Below are 19659 nucleotides of genomic sequence, written 5' to 3' on the forward strand. Positions count from 1 at the left end.
CACTGAAGTTTGGGGATGAGTAATCTGTAGATTAAACGCAGTGCAGTGTCCAGCATTTGAAAAGCTGAAGTATACAGAGAGTAGTCGACTACATCAAGCGTGTATGACGCAAGGAGAGATGATATATTCGATCACCAGGATGTGTGTAAACTAAGAATTTTTGTAGTTGGTGACAAACAAAATAGTTTGTTCTTAACTTGAATTTATTACCATATAAAGAAGAACAACAGTTCACACACACAAACTCCAAGTGCAGGAGCCAGTTGAGGAAATTGACACATCCATGTTTTCAATATATAAATATTACCAAAATTACACCTACATTTTTAAAAAAATCTGTCTACACTTCTAATTTTTAAAAGTTTGCCTACACTTCTAATTTTTAAAAGTTTGCCTACACTTCTAATTTTTAAAAGTTTGTCTAGACTTCTAATTTTTAAAAATCTGTTTAACACTTCTAAACGATGATCTCCTGCTAGGGACATTAACACACTCTTGTCATTTCCCTCAGTGTTACGGTTGGTGTTGGAAGATATGGTTCTAATTCCTTCTGCTGCAATAGTTCCTATTCAAATTCATGTCACTGTTTGGTTGTCCTTCGTTCGAGCATTCAGGAATAAGGTTGAGAAAGATCATTGAATGTCCAGTCACCGCAATGAGAAACGGCTTCTTTGGAAATAAGCAGAGTGATCAGTGTCAACCCCCACAACACTCCATTCTGAAACAATATATAGACACCTTAAAATTAAAGGTAACAGCAATGAAACTAAACCCAGTTTGGTGTCATTGTAAATTACTCTCAGTTTACACTTTTCTCGTGATTTGAGTTTTTTTTCACAAATTAAATGAACACACAGTCCCACTGCATCGACTGAAACTTCCCAGGTTCTATAACATGATTAAATTTACTGTGGTTAGAGGTGCAAACTTGGTAATATTTTTCACTAAGGTTATCCTGTGTTTAACTTCTGGGGCACGCACTGCTAACATGGACCTTGGTGTGCTAACATGTTTCAAAAGCTACCCTCTGTGTCTCCGCACCGTTTGATATCAAACTGCGGCTGGAGTTGCTTGCGATGGTCAGGAAAATGCTGAAAGGTACTGAAACAGAGACCCAGGAATGTTGTTTTTTTTCTTCAACTGCGTGGTTCAGAGGTAATTGTGTCAACTCACTTTGGAAGTGGACGATTTGCAACACAGGAACTGCTTACACTGGGCATGAAATACATGACAGCACAGCCCAAACTCTATCCAATCTAATATCCCTCTAACAAACCTTGTAACGCCGACTATAGATAAAGACAATGCAAAATATAATTAATGGAGTACCTTCACGGTTGCTTGTGTCTCCTGATCTTTGCAAGCGGCGCAAGCTAATTCCTTGGCAAACATTTACCCCGACTATGAATGTCAATAGTGAAATGACCTGCAAACAAAGAATTAGATCAAAAAGAGTAATGATTAGCACCCTGAGCAGGGCTGGGACACTTCTGTATATTTCACTGTATATTTGACTGTTAAGCGGCAGCACACAGGGTGCTATTCCCAGAAACACAATTCCAAATCCCGGGCAGATATCGACTGGAGAACAAATGCCGGTTCTGCTGGGGAGTCTAATTTTTTTTTCTTTAAAAGGCCCGCTATAACACCACAGGGCACACATACCTGGGACAACTTCAGGTCACAGATCCTCAGCATGGTTGTGAACGCGGTGTTTCAGTCCAAGTGAAGAAGACTCCTTCCTCGCAACTGGCTTCACTAACACCCCTCACCACCACCACCACCTCACCCCAACCCCCTCACACAACGTCCCCCACCACCACCACCACCACCACCCCCCCTCCCAAAACTGAAATCCCACCTGTTCAGGTTGTCAATCTCAATCCCCCTCTCTCACTGGCTCCATGTTTCACAATCGATGGTGGGGGGGGGGGGGGGGGGAGGTTTAAAAAAAAGATTACTCCTTGCTAACAAAAACAAGAAAACTTTACACTTTTTTTCTCTCCCTCTGTCAAAAAAAGCAGCACGTGGATTTCCCTCCCTCCCCCCCACCAGAGCACCCCCCCACCCCCCCTCCTGTCTTTTGTGTATTTTTGAGCTGGAGAGGATCTGAGCTGTGGAGGCAGCTACACGTCCTGACTGTTGTTGATTTTCAAAGACATCTTGTTTCAGCACCAGATAGTGGAGTCTTTGTCTGGGGCACAGGCAAGGCGAGCTGTGTGATGTACAGCTGTCCCCGTTAGCAAACCTCTCTTTAAAACAGCGTTTGTTTAATAGGAGTGCGTTTGTACCAGCTTCCTGTCTGGCAGATTTCTCCATTCCCAGCACCCCCCCCCCCCCCACGGCCCCCCGCCCCCACCCCACCCCACCCACCCCTCTCTCTCTGTCCCTCCCTCCCTGCCTGCCGTGCTCACAGATTGTAAAGATGAAAAAATAGAGGCTGTCGCAATCGTTAGGGCTGAGAGCGTCCGTCAATAAACAGAGAGGGAGAGAAAAAAAAATCCCCAAGGCTGGTCAGTAAACATCAACTTAAAACTGTAAATCCACTTCAGCCCAGCGCCGTTGTAAGGGAAAGCTTGCTTCCTTTTCTAACGCCCTCTGTCGAAACAAGTCACGACCTTTCCTGGTTACCTGAGTGATAAGAACATCCTTAAAGCTACAAAGTTATGCGTAAAAGCTTCACTTCACTCCTCTCTCCAGTTTTGTGACGAGCAAGTTTATACTTGGGGAAGAACGCCAGAGTGACTCTCAATGAAAGGACAAAGGAGGGCGAAGTCTTTTCTCAAGAGGTTTGTCACAGGCTGTACTGAGCAGGCAGTGGGATTGAACATGGTTGAAAGACAAGAACACGCACTGGTACCCGTTGATGGTTGTACAGGAAAGGCAGCACAGAGTAAAGCTAAAAACAAGCAGTGACAAAAGCTGTGGAAGTTCAAAAGCAGGAAAAAAAAAATACATTATATATCAAGAAAAGCTCACTTCTGCTGTTCATTTTATAATGTAGCTCGCAGAATGGATCAAGGTGAATTTCTGCTGCTATGGGTGGGCTCCACAGAGTTTGAATCAGTTGTGTCCAGGACTGACAGAGATAGCACTAGGGCACTGTGTCTGCACGCTACCCCCACTGAAGAGAGGCCTTCAGTTAAAATGTGCATTCTGGGGGGGGGGGGGGGGTTTGGTGCAATCCATGACACAAGTAGAGTTAGCCCAACAAAATCGCAATCATCATCTTTACATCAATGGCTGTTAATTCTGAAGAGCTGTAACAATCCCAGTAACTAACAATTCTACCAATCCTGATAATAATGATGTGGAGATGCCGGCGTTGGACTGGGGTAAGAAGTCTCACAACACCAGGTTAAAGTCCAACAGGTTAATTTGGAATCACGAGCTTTGGGAGTGCTGCTCCTTCATCGGGTGGTAATAGATGGTGAAACACCACCATTACCAGTATTCTTACCTAATTCCAACATAAATGTGCTTATATTTCAAAATGTACAGCCAGGCATATGGAAGCAAATATTGCAGAAATCTGAGCAGAAGCAGAAAGTACCGGATGCACTCAGCAGAATCTACAAAGAAAGGACAAATACTGGCATCTCAGTCCTTTACCTAATGTACTCTTGAAGTGCTGTGCAAGGACAATAGCATATTTCCTTTCTATAGATGTTGCCTTAGTTATGGAGTGTTTCCAACATTTTCAAAGGGGGAAAAATACATAGGATAGAGGAAAAACATCACAGAGCTATGGGAAAAGAGCATGTTTGTACACAATCGGATGGATTTTTCAAGTAGACAGTACATGGGTTGAATGGTCTCATTCTATGTTGTAAGATTCAATAAAGAAGATGGAGAGAAATCACAAAACTAGTAAAGAAAGGTGAAGGCAGCAGTCTCAATGCTTGAAAATTTCCGACGTGGCACAGGTCTATGAAACTCAGCTCCTCCCGAACACCAGGGGCCTGATTTTACCATCACGTTGAACCCGTTTTCAGCTATGAAAACTTGTTAAAGTCGGGCGGGAGGAGGATAGCACGATCCACGCCCACCTCCGCTGCCAGTTCCCCCTTTACCAAGGCCTGAAAATGGCCACGTTCGGAACCGTGCCCAAAACGGGCGCAATGGACATGCTTTTAAATTAACTTCATGGGGTGCACACCCAACCTTACCGGCACTCCCCTCTTTACCACCACATTCGCCCATCCAGATTTGGTGCAAAACAGACATGCTTCATATAGATCCGATTCAGGCGCTCCAACTGTGAGGGTTAGTGAGGGGCTAAGTGCATAGCATCTGACGGCTCTCTGCTTGAGATCAGTTGAGGAGTGGGGGAGGAGATGGGTCCGCTGTCATTCTGCCTGAGATCAGTGGGAGGGAAGGGGAGTCGTGTGCCACTCTACCTGAGATCAGTGGGGAGGAAGGGGGGGGGTCCATTGCCACTCTGCCTGAGATCAGTGCGGGGGGGGGGGGTTAGGATGGATCATGCTTGAGATCGATGGGGGGGAGGGGGGACATGATCGGTCTGGGTGGTGGAGGGGGTGGGGGATAATGGAGTCAGTAATGTTGGGGGGGTGCCAGGAGGAGGCATTATCTGGCCTGGGAGGGATGTGGAAGTGGAGCGTTATTCTATCTTTTCTTTTCTGCACATGTGCAGTTGGAGGTGCCAATCAGAATGGCAGGATTTCGGGTGATTTAAGCCATGCCCACAGCCTTGTGCAGTGCAATTCAGACTCACTGATATTTTTGCAGGCAGAGTGTGTATGGGAGCACCAGAGAATGGGTCTAAAAGTTGGATCTGAAACACTCCCCTGCTAAATTGCCCCTTAGTATCCAAAGGTCTGTAGGTTTGGGGGATTAGCGGAGTAAATATATGGGGGCTACAGGTAGATGGGTAAGATATGGGTGGCACGGTGGCACAGTGGTTAGCATTGCTGCTTCACAGCTTCAGGGACCTGGTTTCGATTCCCAGCTCTGTATGGAGTTTGCGCATTCTCCTCATGTCTGCGTGGGTTTCCTCCGGGTACTCCGGTTTCCTCCCACAGTCCAAAGATGTGAGGGTTAGGCTGATTGGCCATGCTAAGAAATTGCCCCTTAGTGTCCAGGGATGTGTAGGTTAGAGGGATTAGTGGGTATAATATGTAGGGATACCGGGGTGGGGCCTGGTTGGGATTGTGTTCAGTGCAGACTCGATGGGCCGAAGGGCCTCTTTCTGCACTGTAGGGTTCTATGATTCTATGATACTCTGACAGAGAATCAGTGCAGACTGAATGGTCTTCTTCTGCATTGTAGAGATTCCATGAAGTTTTAACGCAGTGCATGTATCTAAAATCAATACTGACTAAACAAGTATACACTAAATGAATTAATACATTAGTCAAAAGGGATATATTGAAGGAAACACCCTGCACAACTTCTGCACGGAGGAACAAGAATGGGTTGAATAGAATGAATGCAGGAACATTCAAAACCACATTAAAGGAGTCAAGGAAGCAAAGAATATCCTCGAAAAGACCTATCTGCTGAGGCAAAGTGCAAGGGCAATATTTCAGCAGTAATAGGATGGTCGGAGGAGAGGTGAGAATTATAAAAGATGAAAGCAGGCTTGAAATAAGGAATGAGTACGAGATAGTTAATATTTTGAATTATTTGCTTCAAGTATTAAAAATTAAAGACATGAGCAACGCACTCTCCCCAACCATAAGTAACAGAACAGCATTTATAAATACATTTGCTGAGAGTTCTTGACAGATTTAAAGGATTCAAAGCCATAATACCCCAGGGATAGTGGGCAACTTTTTCAGAGATTAAAGAGATTTGTGAGATAATGATGATCGTTATGAGAGAGTCATTTGTAACCGGGGTGTACAAATAGATTGAAAATGCACTAACATGGTTCCTATTTTCAAAGAGGATGGTGAAGGAAGCACAGGCTCTTTAATCTTAATTCCCATGTTAAGTAATGGAATTGATTATCAGCAGTTCAATCTGAGGATTGCCTCTACAATCATCTAACAAAACAGCAGTTATGGATTCAGAAAAGAAGGATGGTCAATTTGCATGAATGTTTTGAGAATGTGCCATCAAATGTGTACATGGAGATCCCCACAATAGATCTGCAAAGGGCACTTGATATTGTTTCACTCAAAGAACTATTACAAACTTGGGGGGATTTGGCATAAATATTGTAAGTGAACAAGAAATTGGTTTAAGAACAGAAAGCAATGAGCATTTGATGGAGGAGATATGTTGGATTTGGAGACATACTGAAAAGGATGCCGCGGGGATCAATGTCAGAATCAGCAGAGCTTCTGATTTACATCAATGACTTGGATTATGCAACTCAATGAAAATTGTTAAAATGTTCAGACGTCAAACTAGGATGGAGCGTAGAAGACTTAGGGATGATCTTACAGAGGTCGATAAAATAATGAGGGGCATAGATCAGCTAGATAGTCAATATCTTTTCCCAAAAGTACGAGAGTCTAAAACTAGAGGGCAGAGGTTTAAGGTGAGAGGGGAGAGATACAAAAGTGTCCAGAGGGGCAATATTTTCACACAGGGGATGGTGAGCGTCTGGAACGAGCTGCCAGAGGCAGCAGTAGAGGCAGGTACAATTTTGTCTTTTAGAAAGCATTTAGACAGTTACGTGGGTAAGATGGGTATAGAGGGATATGGGCCAAGTGTGGGCAGTTGGGACTAACTTAGTGGTAAAAACTGGATGGCACGGACAAGTTGGGCTGAAGAGCCTGCTTCCATGCTGTATATCTCTATGACACATCACATTCACACTCTTACACACACTCTCACACTCATACAGTTCTTTCAGGAAAGGCTTTTCACAATTTTTACGCATATTCCATCTGAGAATGTATATGAACATACATCAATATCAAACCATTGAGTGGAGACAGACAGGATAAAATTTAATCTTTTAAAAAGCATTTAGACAGTTACATGAATAAGATGGCTATCGAGGGATATGGGTCAAATGCGGGCAATTGGGACTAGCTTAGTAGCTAAAAAAGGCATGGACAAATTGGGCTGAAGGGACTGTGTCCATGCTGTAAACCTCTTTGACTCTATGACATTGAAAGGGTGCAACTTAGAAATGATTAAATGTGCAGATCAAAATATCGAAATAGGCAGAACCACAGCGAAAACTTAATGCAGGAAAACAGAAAGCAGAATATATCGGGCTCATGAGAGTGACACATATATTCCATGTTGGTTTTGAAATAACAAATAATTACAATGAAAATTTTACTGGACTCAAAATGACCAGCCAATGGAGATAGCAAGCAACAATGTCAACAGAATTCTGAACTATAAAGCCAACACAGTAGAGTATAAATCATGGGAAGAATGTAACTTAAGCATTATTTTCAATCTGGTCATCAGGCCCGGAGAGAGTATTGGAATTAATGCCAAAAGGAGTCAAAAGGTTGATTTTTCTGGTCTTAAAAAGTCTGACTTATGAGAAAAGACTGTAAAAGTTTGTGCTTTAGAGCCTGTTTGTGACATTTTAGAGATCTAAAAGATAATAGTATTGAAAATGTAAATCAAAATTACTCAAAATTAAACTGAAAGAACAGAACAACAATGAATTGTATTTATATTGTTCCTTCAATGTAATAAAACATTGCAAGGTGCCTGGCAGGAGTATTACAATGCAAAATTTAACACTGAGCTACAGATGATCGAAAGTTCGAAAGAGAGATTTTCTTTGGAGTGTCTTAAAGGAAAAAGGAGGAACAGAGTGGAGATGTTTACAGAGGGAATTCTAGAACTTAGGGCCTTGGTAATTGAAGGCAGAGCTAATAAAATCAGGGATGATCAAGAGGCCAGAATTGATGGAGTAATATAAACATTTATATGAAGCTCCTTTAACCATTGTTTTAACAGGGCCATTGCTGCATTAATTTTAAATGATGCTGTTAAAATAAGGGGCAAAAGAATTTAATGCATTAATGCATTTTTTAAAATTTAAACACCAGGGATTGCCTGGGTTAGATGCATGAAACCGTGTTCAATTTCCTACCTGGAGTTACCGAAATATAATATACGATCCAGATCCCTGGAATGGATCTCATCCCTTCCTGGTTGAGGTCAGTTGTAGTGTCCTGATCACAGCTTAGACTGAGATGAGATTACTCAGCACAGAAGGGGAATTGAACCTGGGACTATCTGTATTATATCCTTCAGTACTATGGTAACCAACATGTAAAAGTGAAGGTGAAGGAAAAAATATATAAGTAGTAAGTTGGCCACAAATCAAACATATAAAGGAATAAATTCAAGAAAATTGCAGCATGCAAAACCTATGCTGTATTAATAATGGGAGACTAGTGTAATATTAGTGGGATAATAATAGTAATGTTGTAAAAGGAACAAGGGGGATGAGTTTTTCAAGTGTGTTCAAAATAATTTTCTTGATCAGTATGTTTCTGGCCTGACAAGGAAGAGGCATTCCTGGATTTGGTTCTGGGGAATGAGGTGAGTCAAGTGGATCAAGTGTAAGGAAGGGAACATTTAGGGAACAGTAATCATAATATCATAAGATTTAGGTTAGCCATGGAAAAGGGCAAGAAGTGATCTGGTGTAAAAATACTTAACAGGAGGAAGGTCAATTTCAGTTGGGTGAGAACATATCTGACCCGTGTAAATCTGAATCAAAGATTAGGCAAAACTGTAACAACATTGGACAACCTTTAAAGAGGAGATCATCAAGTATAAGTTGAGATATATTCTCAAGAGGGGAAAGGTAGGGCAACCAAAGTCAGAGCTCCCTAGATAACAAAAGAGATAGAGAGTAAGATGAAGAAGTAAAAGGGTGCAAGTGGCAAATATTAGGTTGACAATGCGAATGAGAACCAGGCTGAATTTAGAAAGTTCAGAGGAAAAGTGCAAAAGAGAGTAAGAGAGGCAAAGAGAGAGTATAAGAAGAGACTGGCAGCTAGCATAAAGGAGAATCCAAAAATTGACTATATGCACATAAACCATAAAAGGAAATAAGAGGTGTGGAGCCCAAGTCAGCAGGAGTAGGTGGGTTGCATCCAAGGATGCTAGGAGAAGTAAGCGTGGAAATTGAAAAAGATACTGGCCATAATCATTCAATCCTTCTTAGATGAAGGTTGGTGCCAGAGAATTGGAGAATTGCAAATGTAACAACCTTGATCAGAAATGGATGTAAGGAGAAATCCAGCAACTATAAACCAATAAGTTTAACTTTTAGAGAATTATGTTTCACAATAGAATTAACAGACACTTGAATGAATGTGTACTAAGTAGGAAAAGCCAACATAGATTTGATAAAAGAAATGATATTTAATCAGTTTGGTTGAGTTATTTGATGAGATGATAAAGAGGGTTGAAGTGGGCAACATGGTTGATGCAGTATACATAGATTTCCAAAAGGCATTTGATAAGGAGGGTCACACATTAGGCTTGCCGGTAAAGTTGAAACTCATGGAATAAAAGGAACAGGGGCAGCATGAAAATGAAGTTGGCAGAGTGACAAGAAACAATAGATAATAGTGAACCGTTGTTCTTTGGACTGGAGGAAGGTTTTACCAGCTTCCCTGGAGTGATTTATAGGGACACTTTTATCCATATGTATTTATGACCCAGACTTGGGTGCACAGGGAAATTTTCAAAATTTGCAGATGAGACAAAATTTGGAAGTAGTGTGAACTATGAGGAGGTTATTGATGGACTTCCAAGTGGACAGAGAAAGCTTGTGGAATGTGCAGCCACTTGACGGATGAACTTAAGACAGAGAAGTGTGAAGTAAAAGAGTCTGGTAGGAAGAACAAGAGGAGGCAATATTGAATAAAGGTAGAATTCTAAAGGTGCAGGAACAGGGAAGCTTGGAAGTGCATGTGTACATTGAAAGTGGCAAGAGATGTTGAGAAAGTAGCTCAAAAGGCACTAAAGATCCAAGGCTGAAAAAACAGAGGCACAGAATAGAAAAGCAAGGAGGTAATGATGAATGGTTACAGAAGACTGGGTCAGCCTCAACTATTGAGTCCAAATCTGGACACCACAACCTAGGAAGAATGTAAACACTTTAGAGGGAGCCCAGGAAATAAGTACAAGAATAGTTCTATGGATAAGGGACCTCAACTAAGTGGATAGCTCAGAGAAGCTGATCTTGAAGAGAAGCTGTGAGAGACTTGATGGAGATGTTCAAAGCCATGTGGGGTCTCACTAGAATAGACAGAGAGAAGCTATTCTCATTAGTGGAAACATTGAAAACCACAGAATGCTGATTTAAGGTAATTTAAGGCAAAACAACTAGAGGTGACATGAGGAAAATCTTTTTTTTACGTAGCATGTGGTTAGGATCTGGAATGCACTGCCTGGAAGAGTGCTGGAGGAAGTTTCAATCATGGCTTTCAACAGACAGTTGGGTGATTATCTAAACAGAAAAGAATATAGTGGGCTATGGAGAAAGATCAGAGGCTGGCACTAAGCTGAGTTGCTCTTGTTGAGAACCAGCAAAGAGATGACAGACTGAATGGTCTCCTTCTGTGCTGGAACCAATTTATGATTCTATGATTCTAAGTCATGCAGGGTCTGGCGTGTTAATCTTTTTAATTGGTGCTGAGCTAAAGTCTTTCATTTATGGAATTAATGCCCAGAATTAGTTAAAGCTTAATAAGTGTTTCATTGAAGTGATCGCTAATTGAGTAATCCTGGAACCTTTCAGAATTCTGAAAACACTTTGAAGAAAGCTTTAAAAATTATGATGACTTCACATATAATTTGTCTGATTAAGAAATATGATAAACATGCACAGGATTCCAGGATTTGTTTTAGTCATCATTATTGATCAATCAAGCTAACTTTCCTTGCAGTAAACCAAACATTAAGCTGGTTCCAAAGATTTATTTCTCTCAGTAAGAACATTTTGTTTCAGAAATGTGGTGAGAAAAATGAACAGAACAACTTGATGATTTGGTTTGTGAAGGTAGAGAGAAACTACAAACCCAATCTGAAAAGAGCAATCTGAGAATATTAAAGGTCATTTTATCCCCCATCAGCCCTGAGAGGTCAATTTAAAGCATCTCTGCCTGCTGTAATGGGATGGCGATGGCTTGAAAATTCAATCAGGCCATTGCCTTTAGCTGGGCTCTTGTGTCTGAGTCAGAAATCGTGGGTTCAAGTACTGTGATGTGGAGATGCCGGCGTTGGACTGGGGTAAACACAATAAGAAGTCTCACAACACCAAATTAAAGTCCAACAGGTTTATTTGGTAGCAAACACCACTAGCTTTCGTTTACTAGCGCTTGCTACCAAATAAACCTGTTGGACTTTAACCTGGTGTTGTGAGACTTCTTACTACGTTCGAGTACCATGTCAGAGCTTTGAGCAGGAAACTCAGGCTGACATTTTAATACAGTGCTGATGTAGTGATACTATCAGAGGACACAGGGAAATGTTTTTCAGGAGAGATGCAAAACCAAGGTCCCCCTCCCAGTTGGCTGCTTTTTTTCATTCAAGGAACGAGGGTGTCGCTGAGAAGGCCAACATTTGTTGTCCATCCCTAATTGCTTTTAAACTGAATGACTTGCAGAGGAGACGAAGAGTCAACCACATTGATATGGGTCTGGCGTCCAAAGCAGGTAAGAGTGTGTAACATAGAACATAGAACACTACAGCACAAACAGGCCCTTCGGCCCACAAGTTGCACCGATCACATCCATACCTACCAAGCCATTGAACTACCTGTAACTCCCAATCCCATTAAATCCCATATACTCATCCAGAAGTCTTTTAAAAGCCCCCAGTGAGTTCGCCTCTACCACCACCGACGGCAGCCGATTCCACTCACTCACCACCCTCTCAGTGAAAAACTTGCCCCTGCCATCCCCTCTGTACTTGCTCCCCAGCACCTTAAACCTGTGTCCTCTCATAGCGACCATTTCAGCCCTGGGAAATAGCCTCCAAGAATCCGCCCTATCTATTCCTCTCATCATTTTATAAACCTCTTTCAGGCATATAAACCTCTATCATAATCCAAAGCAGGTAAGGAGTGTGGATTTTCTTCCCTTCAGGACATTGGTGAACCAGGTGGGCTATTCCAGATTCATTTCAGATTTGAATTTAAAGCTGCTCTGGGATTTGAACCTGCGTCTACAAAGCATTCGGCTGGATTACTAGTCCAGTGACATTACCACTACACTACCATTTCCCAACATGTAAAGGATTCCATGACACTATTGGAGGAAGGTCAACCATCAATGTTCTGGCCATTATTTATCCCTCACCACACATCATTAAAGCAGATTATCTAATCTAATTATTGTGGGATTTGCACATGAGATGCTACATTTTCTATTGTAGGACAGTTACCAAGGTAAAGTCACCATAGTCCCAGGTGACCATAGGTTGCTCTCCCCTTAGAGGGCGAGAGCTGGCTGGTGGTGATTTAACCTGAGGATCACCCCACCTTCAGCAAGGTCTTCAAGGATAATCTCGGCCCGTGCAGGAATTGAATCCGACTGTCTAACAGAATATCTTACCTAGGCCTTCTCTCCTGCCCTTAACCCTCCACACATTTACTATGGTCAATCACCCTAACCCGCACATCCTTGGACTGTGGAAGTAAACCGGAGCACCCAGAGGAAACCCACGCAGATACAGCAAGAACATGCAAACTCCACACAGGCAGTCACCCAAGACTGGAATCGAACCTGGGTCCCTGGAGCTGTGCTAACCACTGTGCAACCATGCCACAATAAATTGTTTTGCCCTTGTCTCTCGAGGGTTCTGAGCATGTGCGGGTTTTGGAGGACTTTTCAGTCTGCAAGTGAGTGTTCGGCAAGCAAGACCTGTTATACTGATGCTCCTGTTTTTATTGTTATTACTGTTGTTACTTTTCTGCTGAGTTAGTTATTGTTAAACGTCATTATTTTGTTGGATAAAGAAGTTCCTACTTTTTGAAACAAAACATTCAATTACCTTTATTGTGGTCTCAGGATACCACAATATTATCATTAATTGTCCCGTACTTATTTTTGGTACATACATGCTGCTTTCTCTGCTTATTATTCAGGTTAACAATATTGTCTATTTCAATACAGGGCACTCAAACATAAACTCTGTTCTTTAACAGAATCACGAACTAACGCTATTCATACTGACAGTCAATGGTGATCATTACATTTCCACAAACTGGGAGCTTTATTCTACAAACCAAATGAAATTATGGTGCTGCCGGAGCAGGGCGACTTCTTAAAGCTGTCCCCTGAATACCCTCTAATTCTATCTTCTACTCTCGTTCCATGCTCTTAAAGCTGTTCTCTAACTCTTTTCTGATCTTTCTTATTATCCTATCAGTAACTGTAACACTATCTTGGGATGGCACGGTGACACAGTTATTAGTGCTGTTGCCTCACAGTGTCAGGGACCCGGGTTCAATTCCAGCCTTGGGTCACTCTGTGTGGGATTTGCACATTCTCCACGTGTCTGTATGGGTTTCCTCCGAGTGCTCCAGTTTCTTCCCATCCTCCAAAGACTTGCGGGATATGTTGATTGGCCAGGGTAAATTACCCCTAAGTGTCAGGGAGGCAAGCAGGGTTGATATCTGGGGTCATGGGGATAGGGTCTGGGTGGGATTGTGTTCAGTGCAGACTTGATGGGCCAAATGGCCTCCTTCTGCACTGTAGGGATTCTATAATTCTTCTACAATTGGTATACATTGAAAAGTATTGTTTCTTATGAGCTATGCAGACAATGCTATGTACAGAATGCTTTGTCTGCATAGCTCGTAAGAAACAATACTTTTCAATGTACACCAATACATGTGACACTAATAAATCAGATTAAATCAAATCATCAAGCTTCTCTGTTCAATTTTATACCATTGTTTGCCAGATTTCTAAAGGAGCGGAAATAAACTTTTGCAACCAGCTTAATATTTGATTTAACTCCAAAGAAAGTTTGCTTGATTTGATCAGAAATAATTGCTAGAATATCCTGGGATTCTGTGATTATTTATTGTGTATTTTAATTACAAATAATTATGTCTAAGCCTTCTTAAAATTTGCTTCCGAGTGTGCTGAGAATGTTGGAAGGTTGATTACTCAATAGGCGCCCAAGGGGGGTGGACAAGTAAGTTATCAGTGGGAGTGCGAAGCTCTCAACGGTATGAAAATCCAGTTCTGCGCCAAAATCTTGTCTAAAGCGCCCACAAACCGGTCCCAGCGATAAGCCTGCTGTTTTACCTTATTTCCTGTCCAGAAATACAATAACGCTCTCAGCTAATTAGTATCCAAGGTCCGGAGACCGCATATGTTGCATTAAGGGAACTAATTCTGGTCCCGCAGCCCCCTTCCCCCCCATTACTATATAATACTATTAAATGTCGGAAGAAGGGTACTCTAGCTTTCATCGGACCTCAGGCACAGATACAGTTCACCATTCCCACACCCAGCCAAGTCTAAATCTGTTGTAGATGACAACAGCAGTGCCAAGTTCAAAAGCACCGAACCCTTGACAAAGGCAGCAGGGGCCAGCCGTTCAAGGATGTGAGTATTCATCAACATTCAAATATTCAGGTACAGTTATTAATAAATTGCTAGGAAATGTAAGGTACGGGGTATTGCTCGTGATAACTTGTGCGATTTGCATTTAAATAAACTGAAGATCTGGATAATGACTCCCGGATATTGGGGAAAAAATTGATCAGAATAGTTTTCATACATCCCATTACCAGACTGCAATATGACCCAGCGTCACACAGATACCATTTCTCGCGTGAAATCACAGCCAGCTTCATTTCACAACCTTTGACCATGAGTGGAATGGCCAGAGCCACACGCTGAGTGCACTGTGCTATCACTGATGGTCAGTAAGTCTAAAGCAGAAGACCAGCCTCGCATCATCACTGCCAACATTACTGGGTTAATTTGCCTTTGTAAAATATACTGGCCTGGTGAGGAGCGATATGGGATTGGGTTTTATGCAGCGTCAGATATTCAGTAACCAAAAGAGAAAATGCTGGAAAATCTCAACAGGTCTGGCAGCATCTGTGGACACAGAATGGAGCCAACGTTTCGAGTCTGGGTGATCCTTTCACCGGTTCTATTGAGGTCGATGGGATTGAGTATCAAACATTGATTCGCAGTGTCTATCCCTTTATTATTCGTAAAGCGTATGTGTCAGGATGTAATCACCATTCATTTAACCACGGGAAGAATTAGTAACAACAACTCGTTTAACTTTGAAATTCGAGGTTTGTTATTGCAGGAATTTACCTGTTAGTCAGCATTTTTAAAAATAAAAACACCTACCAATAATCAAAATTACAGATTTGTCCAACAAGACGTGGCTGCAGTGGGTTGGATATGGAGAGATGTTTATCAGTTACCGCCCTGAGACATTTTGCAGAAGTTGAATAATATTTAATCCATCCATATGATAATAAACATGAATAGATAGCCTTGTCCAGGTCACATTGATCTGTATATTAATCAATTCTATTCATTGTGCACCAGAAAAAGGCATCTGTTTTCAGGTTTTGTGTTCTCAATTATGTGCATTAAGAAAACAATAAACTGATTATTATGTTTACAATGTCCTTTCTTTTTTCATTTCACTTTTCATTGTTGTGGACCTTTCCAGCACAAAAAGCAACCCTTTGGCCCATTGTATCTGTGGCAGCCATCAAATACCTGTCTATTCTAATCCCATTTTCCTGCGCTTGTTCTATAGCCTTATGGTGTTTCAAATGCTCAACTAAATGCTTCTTAAATGTTGTGAGGGTCCCCGTCTCGACCATTCTTTCAGGCCGTGAGTTCCAGATTTCCACCAAAAGGTTTTTCCTCAAATCCCTTCTATGTCTCCTGCCCCTTAAATCTTTGCCCCTAGTTATTGATCCCTCTACTAACAGGTAAAATTTCTTCCTGCCTACTCTACCTCTGTCCTTCATAAATTTATATACCTCAAATCAGGTCCCCTTCAGCCTTATCTGCTCTAAGGAAAACATCCCCAGCCTATCCAGGGTCTCTTCATATCTTTCCTTTTAAATAGAATCCCTACAGTGCAAAAAGAAGCCATTCAGCCCATCGGGTCAGCAGTGACTCTCTGAAAGAGCATCCTGCCTGGTCCTGCCCTTGACCTATCCCCATAACCCCGCTCATTTACCAAGGCCTACACATCTTTGGACACTAATGGGTAACTTAGCATGGCCAATCCACCTATCCTTTGGACTGTGCAGGCAGCAAGGTGGCACAGTAGTTAGCACTGCTGCCTCACAGCACCGGGGACCGGGGCTCAATTCCTATCTTGATCTGTGCAAGTCTGTGTGGGTTTCCTCTGGGTTAGAACATAGAAAAACGACAGCCCAAACAGGCCCTCCGGCCCACAAGTTGTGCTGATGATATCCCTACCTTCTAGGCTTACCTATAACCCTCAATTCTATTAAGTTCCAAGTACTCATCCAGAAGTCTCTTAGAAGACCCTATCGAATTTGCCTCCACCACCACTGACGGCAGCTGATTCCATTCACCCACCACCTTCTGAGTGAAAAACTTACCCCTGACATCTCCTCTGTGCCTACTCCCCAGCACCTTAAACCTGTGTCTCTCTGGTTTCCTCCCACAGTCCAAAAGACTTGCTGGTTAGGTGCATTGACCATGCTAAATTCTCCCCCAATGCACCTGAACAGGTGCCGGAGTGTGGCGACTGGAGGGTTTTCACGATAACTTCATTGCTGTGCTAACATAAGCCTACTTGTGAGAATAAAAATAAATAACCTTATTACTTCCTATTTTTAATCCACTCTTGCTGGTCTGATTCAGTTCATAAATACCCCTCCTAGAGCTCAAGATAACCAGCAATTTGTATTCCAATAAATTGGTCACGGGAAATCGCAGTGGATATTCTCACAGAATTGAATTTGCAGCAAGTGCCGGATTTCCTTTTGAACAGGATTAGCGCACAGCTAAAAACATGGATTGGAAGGCAATAGGCCATCTGGAAGGTGGGAATGGTGGCGCCAACCACAAGTAGACAACATGGAATGATTTCTTTCTGCCTGAACTGTTGTACATCTGAATCATTGGAGTGTTCTTTTAAATTTACCATTTGTTGCTGATAATGTGGCGGTGAACTTAGCTGCCCTCTGATTACAGTTGAAGCTTTATGGTCCCGTGGATAAATAACCCTGAGCTCAAAGAGAAGCTTTCAAGTTTGCCACTGTCTGGTACAGGAAGCAGCTTCTCAAATCCGGAGACACTGCCAGGTTATCAATTCATGACTTTCTATCTGATCGGCAAACGGCGCGCAATAAAGTGTGTTTCTGACCTTATTTGACTTTTCCCAGTTGTTGAATACTAAATAGCTGGTTCTATTGCTGTACGCAAGTAAACTCATCTAATGCTAAAATTAAAACAAGCACCGTCATCTCGACATTAAGATAGTGGGTGCCTGAAGTGTATCAGTATTTGAAGGGCAGCAATTTAGGAAATATGGATATTTGGAGAAGGTTTCTAGGAATGACCGACGAGTCTGTAAGATTTACAGCACTGATTGGCCATCTGACAGTAAGGTTCATTATTATGTACAAATTTCAAAATAACCTTAATAAAGTCTCCTCCTCATGTTCCAGGTGGTCTTTATTCTTCCAGTTTGAGATTTTTTCCCCCTCATTGTTATGCGACCAAGCTACTGTTCCTGCAGATTTCGAACAACTGCAAACTTATTTTACTGCAGGCCCCGCTTTGTTCAAATACTATTCGGATTGTTGATAATTCCGTACAACAAGCTTTCCCATAATATTTCTAATAGAAATGTAAGATGCAAATGGTCTTCCTCCTCGGTAAATAAAAGCAATTCTTTGAAAATAAATTGGACTGCAATTTTCTGCTTTAAAACTTGATGCCTTAGATTGTGTAAACAATTTATGAAACTGCCCTGCAACAAACTTCACTCGGTGTACACGGCTGTCCCTGGGCTCGAATGGTTTTTACCCTGAAGGACATCTGTTTCTAACCCCCACCACCCTCCCTCTGGAGGACGCATCAGTGACCGTTCACACACTGAACCGCTCAGTTTATCACATTACAAACCACATCCGCCTCCAATGCCCTTGTAATTGATCAGGAGCGAACCGAAGGTCATTAAAAACGAATGGCTTGTTCGGCTAATGTCGTCCTCTGGCGATGTGCAGAAAGACCACAGCACCGTTGGACCAAAGTCCTATTCACAAAAGTTGAGTCAGTAAAACCGCATCTGGATTTGTTTTGCTCCCCTGCTTTGTAGTGTCCGATTACATACATCACCATTCCTAATCAACGTCCACTTTGATTTTAGGAAAAGGATATATCAAAGGATTTCATACATTGACATCGCCGAGCGCTTGTCAAAGTGATATCATGTAAATATTTTTGCATTATTTTTCTTATCCTGAACTAAAATTGCTGTAATCAAATTAACACATTAGATAACTTAGATGAAAAAGGTATTGGCAATATTTTCATTCGACAGATGAATTTGAATAATATTTCGTGACAGTGGTGGTCTGAAGTTTAAAAAAGCTGCATCTAAACATACTATAAGGGAAGACACAAAATTCAGTATTATCAAACCACCAAAGCAACAGAACTCCACTATTGAGTAGAAAATCTAATTAAAAGCACGGGGTTAGGAGAGGGCCTACCGTACCAGCTCTCTCCAAGTAACCATTGTTCTTCAGAAATGTTGAGTTGACTTGTCTTTGTTCTGTTGAACTGGAGTTGTTTGGATACAGTAATTTGTTAATACCAGTTCGCTCCAGCTATCATCCCGGGCACCGGTTCAAAAGCTCGCACATTCTGTGCTTACTTGTTCGATGACGTTTGTTCTTTTTTTCCTCTCTTTCTGGTTTTATCTTCACGACAGAGGAGTGAATAGTGGGCAGCACGCATTCAGGACAATGGCTGCATAAGAGATATGACCTTCAAACCAGGCTGCTGCCTCACAGACTCCCACACTTGTGACTGCGCTGATCTTTAACATCCAAGAACCCAGTGTCCAAAATCACACACTTCATTTTAAAGAAAAAAGAATAAAAACGCATTTTCAGTTCATAAACCTTTAATACACACAATAATGATGCAATAAATTCAAGCTGCAAAGAGTTTTGTGATTGTTCGTGTTTACAAAAGATTAGAACAGCACCAGTCATGTTAATAAATACATTTTAAATATCTGTATCAATGTTTGGGAGTTAATCCCCGACGTACATTCGATACAAAGGCAATTATTGTTTGTGCTATACGCCAATTTGGACACTTTCAATGTAAATACAATTCTTTCAAGCCGTGTAACCAAAGCCCCAGCAGAACTCTCGTTTATTCTGATTTCATTGACAGCTTGCTGGAGAAGGGAGCTGCTCTTTAACCCATTGGCAACACCATACATGCAGGCAATGTCAGTTGGACAAGTTATCAGTTTGGCAATCTGAGCGCAGGAACCGCGGGTGCATTGGTTAGTTTTATGGACAGGTACTAAAGGACAGGAAACAGTTAATGCTCGCACATCTATGAGCAGCGAATGTCTTTAGATTGTAATCCCCTACTTTGAACGTTGTTCAAATCTCGTCCTGCTTTTCCACACCAAATTTGAACTGACTCATCCGGCCAACCGCCTAAACTTATCAGTAAGGTTGCGAAG

The 19659-nt window shown here is 41.9% G+C and overlaps 1 protein-coding gene across 2 annotated transcripts in view; it reads right to left on the minus strand.

The window, feature by feature from the left end:
- Window positions 1–18753, minus strand: part of enpp2 (ectonucleotide pyrophosphatase/phosphodiesterase 2) — a 108048-nt gene extending 89295 nt beyond the window's left edge. Inside the window, exons 1-2 of one of the 2 annotated variants that reach the window (XM_080193588.1) lie at window positions 18670–18753; window positions 1330–1426 (exon numbers count right to left, since the gene is read on the minus strand). In XM_080193588.1, the coding sequence (XP_080049714.1) occupies window positions 1330–1426; window positions 18670–18690 (118 nt within the window). In that variant the 5' untranslated portion in view covers window positions 18691–18753. Of the gene's footprint in view, window positions 1–1329; window positions 1427–1665; window positions 1773–18669 lie in introns of those variants that run through there. The other variant, XM_080193587.1, reaches the window with a different exon arrangement.
- Window positions 18754–19659: the final 906 nt, after the last annotated feature.

The sequence above is a fragment of the Carcharhinus amblyrhynchos genome, chromosome 8, assembly GCF_965287045.1.
Source record: "Carcharhinus amblyrhynchos chromosome 8, sCarAmb.v2.hapA, whole genome shotgun sequence".
NCBI classification, from domain to species: Eukaryota; Metazoa; Chordata; class Chondrichthyes; order Carcharhiniformes; family Carcharhinidae; genus Carcharhinus; species Carcharhinus amblyrhynchos.